The sequence below is a fragment of the Caretta caretta genome, chromosome 2 (genome assembly GCF_965140235.1).
Source record: "Caretta caretta isolate rCarCar2 chromosome 2, rCarCar1.hap1, whole genome shotgun sequence".
Lineage (NCBI taxonomy): Eukaryota > Metazoa > Chordata > Testudines > Cheloniidae > Caretta > Caretta caretta.
In genome coordinates, this window is record NC_134207.1 from 261,445,608 (window position 1) to 261,464,624 (window position 19,017).

General features: G+C 46.5%; 1 protein-coding gene across 1 annotated transcript in view; it reads left to right on the top strand.

Moving 5' to 3' along the window:
* The first annotated feature begins 2,828 nt into the window (after positions 1–2,828).
* Positions 2,829–19,017, top strand: part of LOC125631161 (vasoactive intestinal polypeptide receptor) — a 199,132-nt gene continuing 182,943 nt past the window's right edge. The window contains exon 1 of the mRNA XM_048837429.2: positions 2,829–3,148. Coding sequence (XP_048693386.1) covers positions 3,092–3,148 — 57 coding nt within the window. The 5' untranslated portion in view covers positions 2,829–3,091. The remainder of the gene's footprint in view (positions 3,149–19,017) is intronic.

Sequence of the window (19,017 nt, forward strand, 5' to 3'; positions counted from 1 at the left end):
TATGATTCTATGAAAGCCTTCCTTTGACCTGAACAGGTGTTGGATCAGGCCCTCACTGAAAGATTCATAGCGGAGAGAGATGAAAAAGGCCAGCCTAGCTCACTAAACCCACCTACTTCAAAAATGCCCCATTGCAACCAGTGGGGCGTTCTGCTTAAAAATCAGTGTCATGATGTGGCTTAAGGTTCGGACATCCTCTCCTGGTGAGGTCCAAAGAGTCACCTTTGCCAGCACCTCCGCAGTTCTACCCTCCAGGGGCACAGCTTTAGCAGATGCATAAAACCCTTCGGTTAGCATGGTTGGATGGGTGTATTCAAGTGGAAAAGTTTATTACTAACTTTGAGATCCATTTACTAGCTAATAGGCCATTCCCTTGTCATTTTATAACAAGGCCTTATTGTTACATATTCAAAGAACTGTGCAATTAATGGATGCAAATACCTTCTCGTCTCTCTTTGCGATGCCGGTGACTGTTACCCTCCAGGAAAAACAAAGCCGATGAGACTGGAATTTGTCACGTCAAAACCAAAAAGGGCAAATGAAAAAAACTCTTAGAAAGCCCCCCTAACATTTCAAACCTTATTCATGCAGCAGAAACGGAAGAGGGGAAAACAGCACAAACAATATTGTTTCCCCCTTGGCTGGTCACCTTCAAAGAGAAAAGAGATTGTTTTCCCTAGCATGTCAGTCACAGTGAGTAAAAGCAATTAAAAAAACAAAACAAGTCCATCGGAGCCAGGGAAGCTCTTTCTTCATTTCATTTGCCAAAGCACTCGGCCGAAGGAGAGCCCTGATCCACCAAAGCGCTTCCCCAATAAATTACGCTGGGAGTGGTAGCTTTAGAATGTTTAACTGAATGGTGCTAAGGTGCCAGGCTTCAGAGTTTCCTGAGTGCATGGAAAGCATGACTCCTGTTTCTGTCTGTGGTGTATGTTTATAGGAAGGCCGAGGTCTATCCATTAGCCTGAACTTGCGCAGCCAGTAACATAAGAAAAAAGAAACAATGTAAGATTGAAGCAACAGCAAGGATCAAATAGTGCCTGGCCCTAGATTGGGAGGCGGGTGGGAGGGAAGAAGATGCAAGACTTGCCGCAACAGCTAATCATCCTTGCACTCACCGAGGTCTCCTTCCTCCTAGCCCCTTCTGAAATGCAAATCACCCCAAGGGGCAGGGGATGAAACAAGAAGTGGCCATTGCACTGACCCCATCTCTCTGAACATGCCCATGAAGTTTGCTGATTGCACTGGGGGTGGGTGTGTGAAAAAGTTGCATCGTCCATGCAGTGGGTATATGCCCCCTGCATAGCAGATTGCTCCAGGCTTCCTCTTGGAGCAGTGTAGCTTGTATTCAAGGCTCTCAAAGTACTTTACAAATGTTAGTTGATTTCCCCAGCATCGTTGGAAGTAACCCATGACTCCTGGTGGTTTTTCTTAAAGCCCCAGCTCATGGAGTCATGTGATTAGGTGAGACTCTCAGCTTCCATTTTTTAAGGAAGTTTGTAGCCCTCCTGTTTGTGGAGAAAAAGCTGACACTGTGAATTGTACAGGTTCAGAATTTAGAAGGCAAATAAAGAGAATCCCCCATGTTTTTTTTTAATCTCAGGATTTTTAAGTAAAATCTCAGGATTTGCGGGGGGGGGGGGGAGAGTCTGTCTCACAAAATGCTTTTGGGTGATGAAACCGAGGTATGCTTCCTATTTCATAGATGAGTAAATGGGCGCTATGTAGTTGTCCCAAGGTCACACAAACCATTGGCAGAGCTTGGAGTAGCAGACAGGTTGTCTCTTGACCACCACACTCTTCCTTTCACCAGGGCATTTAATCCCTCTATCGGGAAGCTCCACTCAATAGCCCTTTGTTGATTCTCCAAACCCGGAGCGTGACCTGCTGGGGCGTCTGTGTTGCAGGTCCCACTGCTGAGCCAGAACCACAAGTCCTAGGAGTTTCTGCAGCACCTTGGCTCATCAGCTCAAACTGTAGCAGCTCCTGCTTTTTGCTCTGCGGGGGTCCCCCCAATTTCACCCCCAGTGTGTCAGCCAAGAGGGCACCCCCCACATGGGCCCATGCCAGACCGGACCAACCCACTGTGGGCAAGCCTAGAAATCCAGCTCTGAGGCCCATTCTCTCGCTCAGCTCACAGAATCATAGGGTTAGAAGGCTTTCAGAGGGGCAGCCCTATTAATCTGTATCAGCAAAACAACCAGGAGCCCTTGTGGCACCTTAGAGACTAACACATTTATTTGGGCATAAGCTTTCGTGGGCCGGAACCCACTTCATCAGACTGCCGGGGTCATCTAGTCTAACACCCCGCCAAGATGCACACGACCTCCCTGCCTCAGTTTACCCAGCTATAGAATGGGCCGACTCGCCCCCTCTAGGCAGCGGGAGAGGGGAGGTTTAATGAGCTCGCTCCCCGACGCGCTGGGATTAGCGTTGGGTGGAGGCCGAAGCGGGGCTCGTTTCTTGGAGCGCTGCAGGGGGGAAGGCGCAAACAGGCAGCGCCCCTGTCCCTGTCCACACGGGCGGGTCCGCAAATGCCCAGGGACGCGCCCAGCTCAGCATCAAGCCGGGACTGAATCGTCTGAACATCCCCCGGCCCGGTTCCGCTGCCCCGGATCCATCGCTCCAGCCCCGCTGCGCCCCCTCGCCTCCGCCTGCCGCGCTGCCTGCGGTCGGCCCGCGCCCCGCCGGATCCCCGCAGCCACCCCCCGGGGCACCTGCCTGCTCCCATTGGCCGGCGCGGGGAGCCCCCCAGCGCCCGTCCGCCCCAGCCGGAGGGCGGAGCCGCAGGGCTGGCCCCAGCCCGGCTGCGGCGTGAGCCTCCTCCTCCTCCGGCCCGGGATTCGCTGCGCGGAGCGCGGGGGGAGGCTCCCAGTGGCACCGGGGCAGCGCGGAGGAGCGGGGATGGCTCGGGCTTGGCAGCGCTGAGCCGCGCCAGGTGCGTTCCGCCCCCGGGATCCCGGGGAAGGAAACACCCAACTTCAGCCCGGGCCGGGATCCGTCTCCCGGGGGACCTGGTCTGAACGCCCCGCGGCAGGCGTGGGGGCGCACCGGTCCTGGGGGGCATCTTTTCCCCTCCACCCCAGCCGGCATGGAGCCGCCAGCCGCCTGCCTTTGGCTCTCGGTCTTCAGCTGCCTCCTCGCCTGGGTAAGTGCACGGCCCCGGAGCGCCTCCGGGGTGCTCCGCTCCGCTCGCCCGGTGCCTTCCCGGTGTGCCCGGGCGCAGCTGAGCGCTCGTCTTCCTGCTCCGAGCCGGATCATTCATTCGCGCTCCGGCCTGATTTTGCGGGGAGAAACTTTCGCCGACTTCCGAATGTTGTGTCTGGACGTGCGAAGGGGCAGGTTCGTCCAGTCTTTCTGCCCGATCAGTCTCGGGACGCGCAGGCACGGGGCTTGTCCTGCGGAACCTGCAGGGAAAGGGGCTCTGAGGGTCACCTTAGTTTAGTTGGGGTTTTTTGGCGGGGGGCTGCCCGAGGAGGCTGTTTCCTCTTCTGCAGCATTTGCTTCTTGGAAAGTGCCTTGACCTGGAAAAGAGCTCAGGGAGGGGGAAATCGGCTAGAGAGCTGCGAATAATGGGATGAAACTCGGAGGACTCTGAATGTTGGGGCAGATCGGTTTGGTTGTGGAATACACTTGGGGCAAGCTGCAGCTTTCAGGTCATTTGACTCTCAACGGGGCAAAGCACTCGGGTATGTACCGGGTGGGTACGCCAGTGCCTGGAACTGGGTGCCCCTGATAGCCTAGTGGGGCTTGTCTGTCTGTCTGATTTCCACCATCCCCGTTTCAGGATCAAGCCTCTCGGCTTGCCCGGCTCCCTCCGCCCCCGCAGGACAATGCAGAAGCCACCCGGGAAGTTACTTCTCCAAGTGTTTGATTATTTGTGTTATTTCACTGTCAGTAGGAAACCGGGTCTTATTGGAATATTTCACCAGGGGGCTGCTCCTTAAAGCTCCTCTCCTTGCACCGTATTCAATGAAGCTAATTGCTGTATTTTACTGAGGAGGATTGAGAGGCAGCTGAGGCTGCATTTGCCCCCTTAATTCAAACCCTGGCTTGCATTCATTCCCTCTCATAACCAATAAACCCGCAACATTCCTTCAGCGGCACCCTGTTGTGGTGGTGAAGTTGCTCGGGGTGACTGGGGTTAGCCCTTGTTTGCTGGACGGGAGTCGGTTTCATTTGCTCGCTGTCCCTTCAGTTCCATGACCGAGTTTTCCCCTAGAAGCCAGTCTGATCTCCCATGGACAAAGTCAACCCAATTCAATGGAGACAGGTTTCAGAGGGGTAGCCGTGTTAGTCTGTATCAGCAAAAAAGAGGAGTCCTTGTGGCACCTTAGAGACTAACAAATTTATTTGGGCATAAGCTTTCGTGGGCTAGAACCCACATTATGCCCAATTCAATGGAATTTCACAGCGTGGGCAGAGCCACCCAACCCTGGCTTTTGCTTCTTTCCTCTGTCATATGGCTCTCCCACGTCCCCTCTCCTCCAAGCCTGTGAAATGAGACAGTGAAACAAGTTCTGGTTTTGGTCAGCTTGGAATATCCAGCATCTTCCGTTCCAAAGCCCAGGTGGGTTAGATTTTCAGAATAAATTAAAGTCGGTGCTTTCCTTTTGGAGAAGGACATAAACAGCTGGTGTCCAGCACTTGAGCTGGGGAGCAAACGATGAGGGGAAACGGGGAATTCATGTAAGCGCAGGGATCTGAGCCAGATCCTGCTCCCACTGAAATCTATGGCAAAATTCTCATTGACTTCAAACCTGGAGGCGTGAGGAAATCATCTGGGGCCCGGTCTTGGAAACACATAGGCACAGTAGCAACTTCACTCCTGTGAGCAGTCAAAGAGGCTGCTGGGGGTGCTGGAACAATTTGTATAGTGGGGGGTGCTGAGAGCCATTGAACCAAACTGTAAACTCTGGATATCATGGAAGCCACTTCAAGCCAGGGGGAGCAGCAGAACCCCCCCCCACCCCGCACCCTTAGCTCCTATGGAGGCTACCCCAGTTACTTGTGCAAGCGTTTGCAGGATTGGGCCCTTAGACTGTAAACCCTGTGGGTGGAGACAGGGTCTTTATCTGTGCTTTCTACGAGCACTAACCTCCTGGTGCTCTGTGATTAATAAGAACAAACCATAAACTAGCGGCTCTTCTGGGTCAACCTTGACTTCCTTTTAACTGTCTGTTTCCTTGTTTTGCTACATCACTGTTTATTTTCTCATTGTAGTGCAATGATCATTGATTTTTTCCCCCTATCTTACTTTCATGATATTTACCAGACTTTGCTAGACCTCAGCGTCTATTGATGGGGCAGACAGAATAGTGCCCGAGATCAGCTTTTGCAAACGCCTTCGCTAACATATGAATGCTGAGCCTACTGCTGTAGAAGGGGTGATGTCAGTGTTTGAATGCTAAGGAGAACTCCAGAGATCCAAAGAGTTGCAATGCATTTCAGAACCAAAGCTGAAACAGCGATAATTTTGCCATGGGATCTGGGATTGCTTAGTGCAGTTTTCCTTTTAATTTCACTGTGATGATTAATTGGTCTGTCCTTGAAAAGTTTTAAATAGCAGTCCTGCTCTGGTCAGTATGAAACAAAAAGTTCAGTGTCATAAAACTATTGTAGCCAGGTGTTTTAACTGCTCTTGTAAACTTTCCCCTTGCTGCTACATAACTCAGACACTCAGACAGGAAAACCAGGATATATAACTTCAAACTGTTGATTGACTGTCTGCTATCCTGCCTCTTGCAGTAGCCAGTGCCGAAGGCTTCAGAGAAAAGCAATAGATGTCTTTTCATTTACCTTTGATTTAAAACCAGGGTAATGTCACTGACTTCAACTTTCCAGTGGTGTAACTAAAATAAGAATCTGGTCAACTGAGCCATGAACATGACTAGTGGAAAGTATTTTGGCATGTACGCGTCGAATGAGATTTCAGTCATTCAAATCGCTCTGCGAATTCCACTTTCTTCCAGATTCAAAGATCAGTCTGGGCTGGCCAAATTGGCCAGTGTAGTATAAACTGTGTTTGGCCTGTTTCACCTACAGAAATGTAGTTAAACCAGAGTAAAATTGATGTAAGTGAATGCCAAATCAGGCTCTATGTTTTTCCAGTGCTCAAATTGCAAATTAAGTGACCCAGGATGATTCCATACATCTGTAACCCGCACTCATTTAGACTTGTGTGGAAACCACTGGCCAACTTCTGACTCTTTCATTCCACTACTCATTGGTAGGGGGGTTGATGAAAATGTATATAAAGAAACCGACTCTTTCAAAGAAGATCCATTGTATTCACTGTCCTTAGAAACCTTTATTGTAATTCCAGCATCTTTCTGAAGGTTGCTATTACCATCTGCCGCACACACGTTGCAACTCCTCATGATAACAGAACCCTTTATAAAACTTAAAATCCTTGACTTTTGCTGGCCGTGCTACAAAGCTGCTCTAAGAGGTATTATATGTATGTAAACATTGATCATACACAGTGTGTGGTTGAAGTTTTTCAAAGATAATTGAACACCCAGTTCAATTAACGAGGTTCCTTTGACTATTTCAGCCTATAGGTACATGCACTGAATTCTGTTTACATCATATATATGCTTTTTAGAACATTATGGTTAGAGGTTAACAGAGCTAGAGAAAATTAAATGCAAAATGGAGTGGTAGGGGTCGTACTTGGAATGAACATTAGCAGAATGTTACTCTAGTCCGCAAGCACTTCAGCCCTGGTTTTCAAAAGATGATCATCAACCACCAGGGATCGCGAGTCCTATTTTTTGGTCAGCAGCATGAAAAATACTGAGAGCCAAATAGGGGGAGAGGGTGGGTGGGGTGGTCGGAGCATACTGGGAGGGGAGTGGGTCCATGTGAGGGTCTTTCTCCCATGAAGTGGTCTGCGGAATGGAGAAAGAGAGAGGACTGCTGAATTGCAGTATATTACTGTGCCAGATACCACTGGCATCTGGAGTCAGATGGGACCATGGACAGAGAATCTTGCCTGATACTCTGGCAGGCAGGTTGTGTGTGTGTTTCCGCCTCAGTTTCTTTGTACAATCATTTTTAAAACATTATGAGCCAAACTCATCCCTAGTGTAACTTCAACTCCGTTGCACCGGAGATGAATCTAATCCGATAGGAATTTTTTTGCCTTGAGTTACGGTGACCAGATATCCCCTTTTTAAAGGGACAGTCCCATTTTTTGGGACTTTTTCTTCTCTAGGCGCCTATTACCCCCCCCCCAACCCCGTGTCCTGTATTTTCCACAGTTGCTACCTGGTAACCCTCCCTTGAGTACTAACTACGTGAATCAAAATGATTAACAAAAACGAACAGATTTAACAGGCCTTCCTCTCTCACTTAAACCAGTTCACACTGGTGTAACTCTATTGACTTCTGTTTAGGTATAAAGTCCTTATCACTGCAGTATCTGAGCCCCAGTCTACATTGGGGGGGTGTCGACCTAAGATACGTGAATAGCGTAGCTGAAGTCAGCATATCTTAGGTGAGGATGGCAGCTCCCCCGTTGACTCCGCTTCCTCCTCTCGTGAGCTGGAGTTCCGGAGTCGAGGGATAGATTTATCACATCTAGACAAGACGCGATAAATCGATCCCCGATAGATCCATCACTACCTGGCGGATCGGCAGGTAGTGAAGACCTGCCTGAGTGTCTCACAGGCATTAATGGATTTAAAGTAGAAAGGTATTATCCTCATTTGACAGATTGGGAACTGAGGCCTGGGGTAAACTATGACCCAGGTCCTCAAAAGTATTTAGGCACCTAACTCCCATGGGAATTAACATGAATTAGGTGCCTAAATACCTTTGGTCATGCCACTTTAAGGTCCAGATCCTCAGTGCCATATAGGAACTCAGTGTTGGAGTCAGAAATGGACCCCAAGGTTTCCTGAGGCCCAGTCTAGTATGCCTCCTCTAGGTCATCTTTCCTACCCTCCTGTGAAGTTACTTCTGATTCTCACCGTTGTAAGTGAGAGGAAAATGAGACCCAATAAGTGAACAGAATGGGTAGAAAAGGGCTCTGGTGATGGACCATGGAGACTTTACCCCTGGGCTACTGGTTCAGATCAGCCCATACAATTAGTGACCAAACTTCAGAGCTAGCTAAGATCACATTAGTGGCATATGTGATCTTCCAGCTACATCCGAGAAGATGTTCTTGCACCCAGACCTCATACATGATCTATATAGACCTGTACATATAAGAAACACTATGAGTGGTCTGTATTCTCAATACTTAGCCTGTAAACTTTGCAGAACAGGATCTGAATTTCTTTCATTTCTGTCCATTACAATGGAACAGTGGGCAAATGTCCACAGAGGGAGAAAATATCACATTGCAATTGGTACTTGGCCCTCTTCTTGACATTCTTAGAAGGAGCGGCCAAGTACAGAACGGGCCAGTGAGAACCTCTTCGTCTTGGATTTCTCTAGGTTGCAGCTGCAGTAATGAAAAGCCACTTCCAACCTTTTGTGCTGTATATGTTCTGAACCTCAGATTGGAGAATCTTTAACTCATTGTGCGACGAGTGTCAGAGGCAAGCCCACTTTCCAAACGCAACGGGTCCAATGCCACTGTCATGCCAGCTTCACGCTATTGTAATTCTGTTGACTTGAATGGAATCACTCCTGACCAGCATTGGTGTCAGGGAAATCCGAATCCAGGGCCCAGTCATTTTGCTTTAAAAAGGGAAATGTGGTAAATGTAGCCTTGAAAGTGTGGAAGCGAAATGTGTAGCCCAACTCATTCTGAGGCTGGGTGGCCCTATTCACTATCTGTCTGACTCAGGATGAGAAGGTTTTTCGTGCAGAGGAAAGTGCTTTGTGACTACAGAAATCTCTCTTCTGGTTAGCAGAACTGAAACTACTTGGCAACAAATCCTCTGGTGCATGCCATGATCACCAGGAAAAGGGTGATTGCAAAGAGGGAGAGGGGGGAGGAAAGTTCTGACCATTGTACCATCATCCCAGTGCTTGTACATCTGCCCTACATCAGTTTAGGGGAGTTCTTTCACTGTTAGGTGAACATTTTTCCTTGTAATATTTCCCTGATCTTGCATTCTCCATGCACTCAAACTCAGAGGGCCTGATCTTCAAAAGTACTGACTGCCCATAATGTCAGTCAAAGTAAATGGGAGCTGTGAGTACTCTGAAAATGAGGCCTTGGTTGACTTCATTGGAAGCAGGATCTGATCCAAGGTATTGAACTAGGACCTAGGAAGACAAATGATAGTGATGATTACATTAGCCCTCATCCAATATTAAAGTGGTTATTTGCACAGCAGAGAAGTATGGCAGGTGTGGACCTCTGTTTATAGGTTAAGCAATCTTCTGTTCCTCACCCCTCTTTGCCTGCAACGTGCTGCCGGTTCACTTGGTTTTATGCTTGACTGCCACAGATCCCTGGATGGTTTCCTTCGCCTCAGTTTTCCCTTCTGTGTAATCAGGATAATACTTCTCTCGCACACAGGGAGGACTAATTCATTAGTGTTCACAGAGTGCTTTGGTGGGAGGTGGGAGTTTGAGGTGTGGAGTGGTGTTGGGGAGAGGGATAGCTCAGTGGTTTGAGCATTGGCCTGCTAAACCCAGAGTTGTGAGTTCAATCCTTGAGGGGGCCATTTAGGGATCTGTGGCAAAAATTGGGGACTGGTCCAGCTTTGAGCAGGGGGTTGTACTAGATACCTCCGGAGGTCCCTTCCAACCCTGATATTCTATGAACTGCTAATTGATTGATTGCTTTGCCAAATGCTTCCTTAATCCCTGGGCAGTCCCTTTATTCACTTAACTAGATAAAATTGGATTGGATCAGGATTGTGTTTTAAATGTTCTAAAAGCATCTAGAATGGTAGATATAAATAAGTGCTAAGTTTTATTCTAATAAGGACGTTAATAATAATAAAGGCATTAGAGTTCCCGTTACTGAAACTAGAACATGATTCAAGCGCTCTACAGCCTCCTATCTGTGTCGCAAATTACTTTTAAACTGCTTAGTCCTGTAACTAAAACTGTACAGTGGAAGAGGAGCCACAATCACGATAACAATTACATTACAATAAATGCCAGCCTGATCTGATGTAAATGGCCCATCAGAACATTTATTAAACTGCGGGAAGCAATCTTGGTTTGAGATGTGGCTACGCATACAGGAATTCTGTGAAGGTCTAGTAGTGCATGCAGCTGATATTCACTCCTCCCTGACCTATTTTGCCTTTCAGTCACGTTGGTGTAAATCAGGAGCCATTCCCTCGAAATCAGTGAAGTGACAGTGGTGAAAAGTTAATGTCGTGAAATTAGGTCCTGTAATTTTCAGGCTGTTGGTTTTATGAAGTGCTTTCAGGGACGCAGTTAATGTGCAAGGAACTGTCTATGTGTCTGCGTGTGTAGGGCTGGTTTAAACTGGAATACTAGGACAGTGCAGGGATAGCATTTTATACCTACTGTATCTCCAGGACCCAGACGTATTTTGGCCCGTATGCGCTACATGTATTTTAAAAACCCACACGTATTTTATGCTAGAAAAAAACACCATACCCAATCAACTCAACATGGTTATTGTAAACATTACTAAACTGTGTCATAAGTCACATTGCATGCATTTTCTTATGCCCAGGGAGTTACCTATCCTTCCATGTTCACCACATCTGTCCCGGGCAGACAGAGCTTTTTATTTGGATTCGCATTCAGGTAGCCGAATGAAATCTGATTCATGTGGGATTTTTTTTTCTTCTAATAGATTTCACAGATGGAATGAAAGATCGACATGGAGACCCTAATTCTACTTTGATAGCAAATTGCTGTGAACTTCAGGATAGGAACAGGATCAGAGAAAAAAGTGTCATCAGGGTAGAGTGGGGTGAAACGTTTCAGATGAAAGTTTTATTTGCTGAACAATGCAGATCAGGTTGACCGAAAGATGTCATGAATTTGTGTCAATTTCACCAGATTGGTTTTGGTAAAAAAAAAAAAAAGACCTAAAGGCAGCTAAAAGAAATCTAAACATTTTGTTTCATTACTTTTGAAACAAAACATTTTGATTTTTTTATTACAAACAAATTAACTTCAAGTTTATTTTAAACTCAAAGTTTTTAAAAATTCAAAAATGAAATGTTTTGGGATTTGACCTGAGACAATTTTCTTTTTTTTTTTTTTTTCAATTGTTTCATTGGCTGCCAAGTTCACATTTCAGGATCAACCCAGGACAATTTTTGTGTGTGTGCTGCAAACAAACCGCAAACTGAGTCATTCACACAGCTCTCATGCGCACGCATTTTGATCTCATGCCAGTCTTAACTGGCGTAACTCCATTAACTCTAACAGAGTGACTCTTAATTTACTTCCATGTAAGTGAGAACAGAATCAGACCTATAGACTCCCCTCTTCCTTTCTGGAACTGAATATATCAGGCCAGTACTTCAGCTGGTGGAAATTGGCATAGTCCCATTAGCTGCAACACCGATTTACATTGGCTCAAGCTCTCATGCCTTATTCGCAAAGTTTCTTGGTTCAATTTTATAAGCCTGATTCTCTTCTTCTAGTTTTACAGTGGTATAATTCCAGGGACTCTGCGGGAATTATTACTCCTGATAGTCACGTGTAATTCGCTATAAAATCAGACCCTAAACATAGGAATCATCACACATTTAAAAATGTTACCTGGAAAGCATACATCTAGAACACACTGGAGATAAAAATATCAAGAATTTTGTGTCTCATTTGTAAAACCTGAATGTGCAGAATATCCCTTTAAAATATATTTCTTTGGGTCGCAAACATTATTCTGTATTTAAGAGATGTTTTTAATGCATAGTCTATATCATAACCAACAATTACAGATTTGCTGTTATTCTATTGTTACTGTGTCCATAATAAATGTCCTCATCTGTCTAATGTAAGCAATCTAAGAAATTCCATACAACTAACTACATTAGAAGAGCATTAAGGTTACAAAGCACTGAAAAGTGAGGAAATGTCAAAAAATTAAGGCAGCCCATGCAACCTTAAATCTACCTCTTTATTACTTGCATTACAACAGACTTTAATGACATGCTCACATAATGTTTTGTTTTGGCTGGGCCCCTGATTTATTGGGGTGCATAGAGTCAAAAGTGGACTTTGTTTCCACTATTTCTTGAAAACAGCCAGACCATTTTGGCTCAAAGTTTATGTACAAATAAATCCATTCCCGGGCCAAGAAAAAACGTGCCAAGTTTGAACCCAAAGGATAAAAATCTGTTGAAGATCTGTTGAGCATCTGAAAATGACCATTTAGAAGAAAAAATCTTGTGTGACGTTGACTCTAGACATCCTTACACGTTTAGCTTGGAATAGGATATAGATCAGGTGCACCATCATTTATCATAAGCCTGCACCATCCTCAGTACACCTGTGACTAAATTCAGCCCCTGGCCTAAATGCAACTTCCATTGAATTCACTGGGAGTTGCACCTGCTTGTATGAAGGACTGAGTCTGGTCCCCACAGAGAGCATCCTTATACTTGCTTTGCATACCCAGGCCTCAACCTCAGCTGTGGCCATATCTACGGAGTACAACTGAGATGTTGGAGAGGGGGTGTGTGAAAGCTATTTCTCAGAGGGCTGCACTGAACTACTTGTGTCTAGGTATGGCTCCTAGGGAGGATCTGCCAGCTAGGGATTGCTGGAGCAGTGTTGTCCAGCCAATCTCCCTTCCCTTCAATAATCCCGATGCCCTCATGCTGAGGATTGCAGGGGTAGTGTTGGAGCTAGGTCTGTTAGTCTCCTCTGATGGGAGAATCCCCAGCTCGGGAGCTCCACCCCTTTGTGGTACACAGCAGAACAGGGCTCGGCTGAATCCACACTGAGCTAACAGAGGCCAGTGGTTTATTCATCGTGGCTACAGCATTGGACTGGGACTCTGGAGACATGGGTTCTATTCCTGGTCATGCTGCTGGGTGATGTTGGGCAAATCATTGCCCCTCTGTGCCTCAGTTTCCCCATGTGTAAAATGGCAGTAATGATCTCCTTTGGGAAGCACTTTGAGATCCACTGCTGAAAAGAGCTAGGCATTATTATTGAACACCAAATCAGTGCTAGTTACTCTTCTATGCTGCTTACACCATTTTCTGTCTCGCTCGCACCCAATATGCAACCACTATTTAGGTTGTCCTTGATTTTAGCCTTTGCGGCCTAAGCATTATAGGACCATAGGATGTCCGCACAGCAGACGTATGGTCTTTTTCCACCTGGAAAAATCAGCAGCACAAAAAAGTCTCTGTTGAAGCCATTCCTGGTTTCACCGGAGTTTGGACGGAGGTCAGAAATCACGTGAAGAATTACTGCCATGCCGAGGAGTCTCCAGCTATGCTGCCTGCATTTTTCAGGCATGATATTAAACAGTTCTGCAGTGCTGTGTGTGGCCTAGCTATGCCATGCATCTAATTCCATTGCTGAAATGATCCCCTCAACTGTATTTTGCTGTCAGTTCTCTGGGATCCTCTTGTTTCCAGAAGCAATGCCTGGGATGGCAGATTCCCGTAGCTTGCAAAATTTCTCCCTACAAGGCTTTTCCCTTTCAGCATCTCTACTCCACGGATAGGGCAAGCACTGTGCGTCTGCTTGCCGAGGAATTCTTTCCATATGACCCCTCACTCATGAGTCCTGTCAGGGAAATGAGCGTTTGTGCCCTTCTTTTAGCAACAAATATATTCTAGCTTGTCTCCAGCCTCACTCTGTACAGCGTCATTCTTAGTGTGCATTGATCTTGGGAGCAATACTTGGGATACTTTTTGCAGGGACAGTGGGCCAGCTCTTACGGGATGTGAATCAGCGGAGCTCCAATAAAGTCCATCGTCTACAGACATACGCCAGCTGAGGATCTGGTCCATGGTGTTCACTTATTATTATTTTGAGCCCTAACTCCCTTACTGGAACATACAAGCTTGGTCAGTGTTGTGGATGGGAAATCCCCAGGGGACATCCAGATGCAGAAGGCAGTGATGTTGGCACTTCAGCAGGTCGCTCTCTTTCCTTTGAGTCTCAAATGACCCCTGCCCCCCGAACAGTGCTAGGGGAACACTATACTGCCAGAGGCATCATCTTCTGGATGACACAGAGCTGACTTTTTTTTAAATCCTGCAGCCTCACGACAAGGATAAGACAAACCCAAGGACTTATTGCTGCACGATCTTCCAGAAGCACAAAATTCTCTTGTGGGAAAATAGTTAAATGACAGACTCATGGATTATAATGTTCAAAAGGAAATAAGCCTCAGGCAATTCACAGGGACTTATTAACTCTGGAACGCCAACATATGCAGAATGGAAAACAACCGAAAATGGGGACAGAAAAGAGAGAGGGGTGGGGCTTGTAATGACTCCAAGGAGAGATTCTTTGTGGGATTTCAGATCCTACCAGCCAATGAACACAGCAGGCAACTGGCGTTGCAGTGAATTAGATACTGTTGATAAGATCTGTGCACGTATCCGCAAGGTGCCAGGTTGGTATTTAGTGTCTCCGTTTGTTATGACTGTGGAATGAAATCTTCCTCCAGAAGGGCAAAGCTGTAACTCATCTGAGAGTATCTAACGGGAACCCTGTCAGCTCTAGCTACACGGGACCAGGTCCTGAGCTGAAAAGGGATGCACAAATAGCTTTGCAACACCTTCTGTGCTCCCCTGATTCTCAGGCCATCCTGGCGCTGGATTGGTGCCCCACAGGAATCTTTCCATAGCCAGATCTGCCGCCTTAAGGACAGCTTAGCTTTGGAGAAGCAGCACTAGTGTATGGGGAAAGTGAGGCTGCAGCCACCTGATTGAATGGGTTGTGTCCCGGCCACCTTCTCGTATAACAAGGCAGCAGTAAAGTCTTGCCTTTTATCCGTCTACCCCAGAGGCACTGGCAGGATTTGTTACGGACAAACAAAAAGGCAACTGTGTGTTTGACTCCAGTTCCCTTCCACTCCCTCTGTTTGATGACAAATCAATGACACATTTCGCTGTAGCTGCCTGGATTGGGTGTTACACCCCTGGCATCTTGGAGTTCCTGTGTTTTGTAATTATTTCCTCTCTGCCAATATACTACTCAGGCTTCCTCAGCTATCGGCTGTGAACACAAACCCAAAATATATAACACAGCCATTGGATGCAGCCCAGCCAGCGGGAGGATGATGCAACTAAAAATAAATGCCCACATGCCCTGCAAAGCAGCCAACAGCCAGAAATCAGGCATCTACTTGGCGTGGGGCTTTAATTAACAGAGAGAGGTCAAACCCTACGCTCAGCCGCTGTAGGGGGCACAGGACCGGGACTCAGGAGCCGTGGGTTCAATTCCTGGCTCTGCAACACAAACTCTGATGTTGGGCATGTCCCTTCGTCTGTCTGCGCTGCAGTTCCCCAGCTGTAAGAGAGGGATAGCGAGGCTGCCTTTCTCCTGCTCTTTGGTTAGACGGCAAGGTCTTTGGGGCAGGGACTGTATGTAGAGCACCTAGCACAATGGGGCCCCAATCTCCATTGGGATGTCTAGGGGACGTCTAGCCCATGGCAGCAAGCCTCCCAGCCTGGGTCAACAGACTCGGGCTCACACTGTTGTGCTAAAAATAGCTATGTAGACATTGGAGCTTGGGGTGGGGCACCTGGCATTGGCCACTGTTGGAAGACGGGATACAGGGCTAGGTGGACCTTTGGTCTGACCCAGTATGACCATTCTTATGTTAAATGGACTAACACTGGGCTAAGTGAGAGATCTGAAGAAGTAGTTGTCAGTGGGGGAACCATCCTTAAATGGGGGAGTCTGGTGGTGGCCCACAGGGATCAGTACAGGGCCTGACACTATTCAACTCTTTCCTCAAGGATCTGCAAGTGTAATATAAGAGCTTGGGCTCTGAAGCCTAGGGAGAGGGGTGAGTGCTGTCTCCAGAGCTATTTTTTAAGGCACTAGTTCGAGGCCAAGCCTGTTGACCCAGGCTGGGAGGGTCGCTGCTTCAGGCACTGTACACATACACCTAGAGGGTCCTGTAATGAGCATGGCCACTCCGCACAGCAAGAGGGCACCCAGATCAAGCATAACTTTAACACCACTCCCTTGGTTATTACCGTCCACATGTCAAGAGCATTTAGCTGCCATGTTAACTACGGTCTTGCCAGTGATGATGCCCAGTTTGTCATTTACTGTTTCTGCAGAGCTCAGTGTCCTCCAAAGGGAGAGCTTCCTAGACCAAAACTGCCCTCCCCTAAGGGTGGTATTCAGCCCTGTGCATCTAGACACCGCCTTAGTCCTCAAAATAAGACTGAGCAGGGACTCATCAGCAGAGCTGATCGGGAATTTTTCAACAAAATAGTTTTTCATTAGAAAATGCTGATTCACTGAAGCAGAAACCAACAGCATGTGGGAATGGACCAGTTTTGACAAAGCGTTTGTTGGCAACGTTTTCTCAGGTCCGGGATGGAATTTCTGATCAAAGCAAGAGAGAGCATGCACAGCACATCCCAGAATGCTGCCCAGCCTGGTAACGCAACGAAGATACAAGAGACCGAAGTTGAAGTTCAGTTCCCTCTTCTACCCTGAGTCACAGTGGTGACTTGAACTTGGGTTCAACCCCACATTTTGGGGTTCATGCCAGAACCAGATGACTCTCGACTATTCAGGGCTGTTGAGTTTGGTTTCTCATAACCAAAACCTTCTGAAGATTGTTTTATTTTATTTGTATTTTTTTGGTTTGGTTTGGTGTTAATGGAAGAAGGAAATTTTTTTGAAATCTCAAAGTTTCACATCCTGCACAAACCATTTCCTCCCCAGCTCACCAAACTAGTGCCTGGCCATTGGTGTGGCACTCCGTCCAGGGATGAGCTTCACTCAAATACTCCAGCTCCAGAGTTACCACCCTTGCTGGGAATTGGCAGAACAGGAAGGGGGATGCTGAAGGAAACAAGGTTAGAGATCCAGGCTGAGGTCAAGTGATATAGGGCTTTAAGTTCCAGCTCCTTCACCTCAATAAATTGGGTGAATATAAATAAACCTCTTGTAATACCTCCATTGGCAGTGGAAAGCCAATGGAGGTATTACAAGAGGAGAGGTGGGTTGACAAGAGAGTTGGTTGGGAATTTTCCATCAAAACGTTTCTTCAACAGACAAAACGTGGTTTTTGCAAAATGGACATTTTCAATGGTGAAAATGCTGATCTTTCTGATTTATTTTTTTTTCCCTGTCAGGAGATGTGAAACATTTTGGACCCTGCCATCATTAATCTCTGCATCAGCCTGAGCCGCTGTGGTACCTCATGGAGGTTGTAGTTCATGTGGCTCATGTCCCCATTCTCTCATCTGGGCTGGGCTCCACAGGTGGACTACATCTCCCATGATGTCTGGGGGCTCACCCACATGTTTCAGTATTTCCAAATGGACATTTTTTTTTCAGAGCTTTTCATTTTGCGGCAAATTTCAATATTTTGACTTTTCATCCTGATTCGGGATGCAAACAAACGTGAAAGCATCTGATATTCACTTGGGATGGAAATTCTGTTTTTCGATCAACATAAATTGACAAGTTCAATGTAGCGGGATGGGAGGTGATGTTAGTGGCAGCCTTTCCGTCAATCACCAGTTACTTTGAAGGCCTGTGTCTCCTTATCACAATCATTCCATCGGTGTCCTGTCCACTTGAACTCGGGTCACCAAATGCACAGTGCATTGCTGCTGATGTTCTGCTGGTTAAATCGAGATGGATTGTTTGCTTCATTCACCGTTTGCTTGTTTCAGCTGGTTCCCCAGGGAGTCATCTCTTTCCATGTCTGTTTGATAGACTGTAATTTCTCCAGGGCAGGAACTCTCTTCAGATCTATTGTGCTGTGCCAGGAAATAAATAAATATGACTGACAAATATGATCTAAAATCTCAGCCATTACTCAATGGGTTTTCAGGTTTTAACACATAGCATTGTTTCATTTCCAGTAGGGGTGAGGTTTGTTTAGGACCCATTCATTAATGAGACACTGAAGACAGAAGAGCAAGTCCATGATTGAACCAACGTCCTTTTCCACCACTTCTGTACTGAAGTGCCATAGATCGATAGGATTCATGGGGCCTTTATAATGTATCTCCAGGCCTTTTAGAGACCAGGACCATTTTGTCATAATTAACATTCTTTTGCCTGTGCAGACATGAATCAGTCAAGCAGCTTGGTCTATTTCAAATCAACAAGTGCTCATGGATAAGATACTGCACTCTGTAGCATGGCTAATGCACATTGTTTCCTTGCAGCTAATAGAATAAATGTGCTCCTGCAGTTTTCCAAACTCTGTCTTCCCCTGGCTGCTTGAAGTCTAATTCCTTTAAGTGCGAGTGTTTCTTGTTGTCCAACTCCATTGCTTTTGTTGTTAGGCATGAATCATAGAATCAAAGAAATGTAGGGCTGGAAGAGATCTCAAGAGGTCACCGAGTCTATCTATCTGCTCCTGTAGGTGTCTGTTTTGGGCTTCAGTGACTGTAGAAAGCTCCCTGTTTGGAGAAGGGCAGTGTTCCATTTCTCTAGTTTCTTATATGGCCCCCCAGTGCTGCAGTATCTGAGGATCTCTCTTGAGTAAAAGCAGAAACAATCATAGAAATGTAAGGCTTGAAGGGGCCTTGAGAGGTCATCTATCCATCCCCTTGTGCTGAGGCAGAACCAAGTACACCTAGTCAAAGATACATCTCTCTCTGGAGATATATATATCTCACATACACACGGGTATGAGGATGAAGGTGCTATTGTGGGGAAAGAGGAGGCAAAGAGATTTGTTTTGTATTTAATTCTGAATGCAGGCAGAGTCATTCTTATTAGACCTGAGCCAAACAACCAGTTTTTCCTTTTGGTGGTTGAATTGAAGATTTGTGTGGAGGGGGATTGTTTTGGGTTGACACACAGCAGGAATTTTTCAGCAAACCTAAACCATCAAAACATTTAATTTTGGGTTGAATGAAACGTTTCACTTTGGTTTTGAGGGGGTTTTTTTAATCTGTTTTTTTTTTAAGTACTAAAATTGGAGTGAAATTT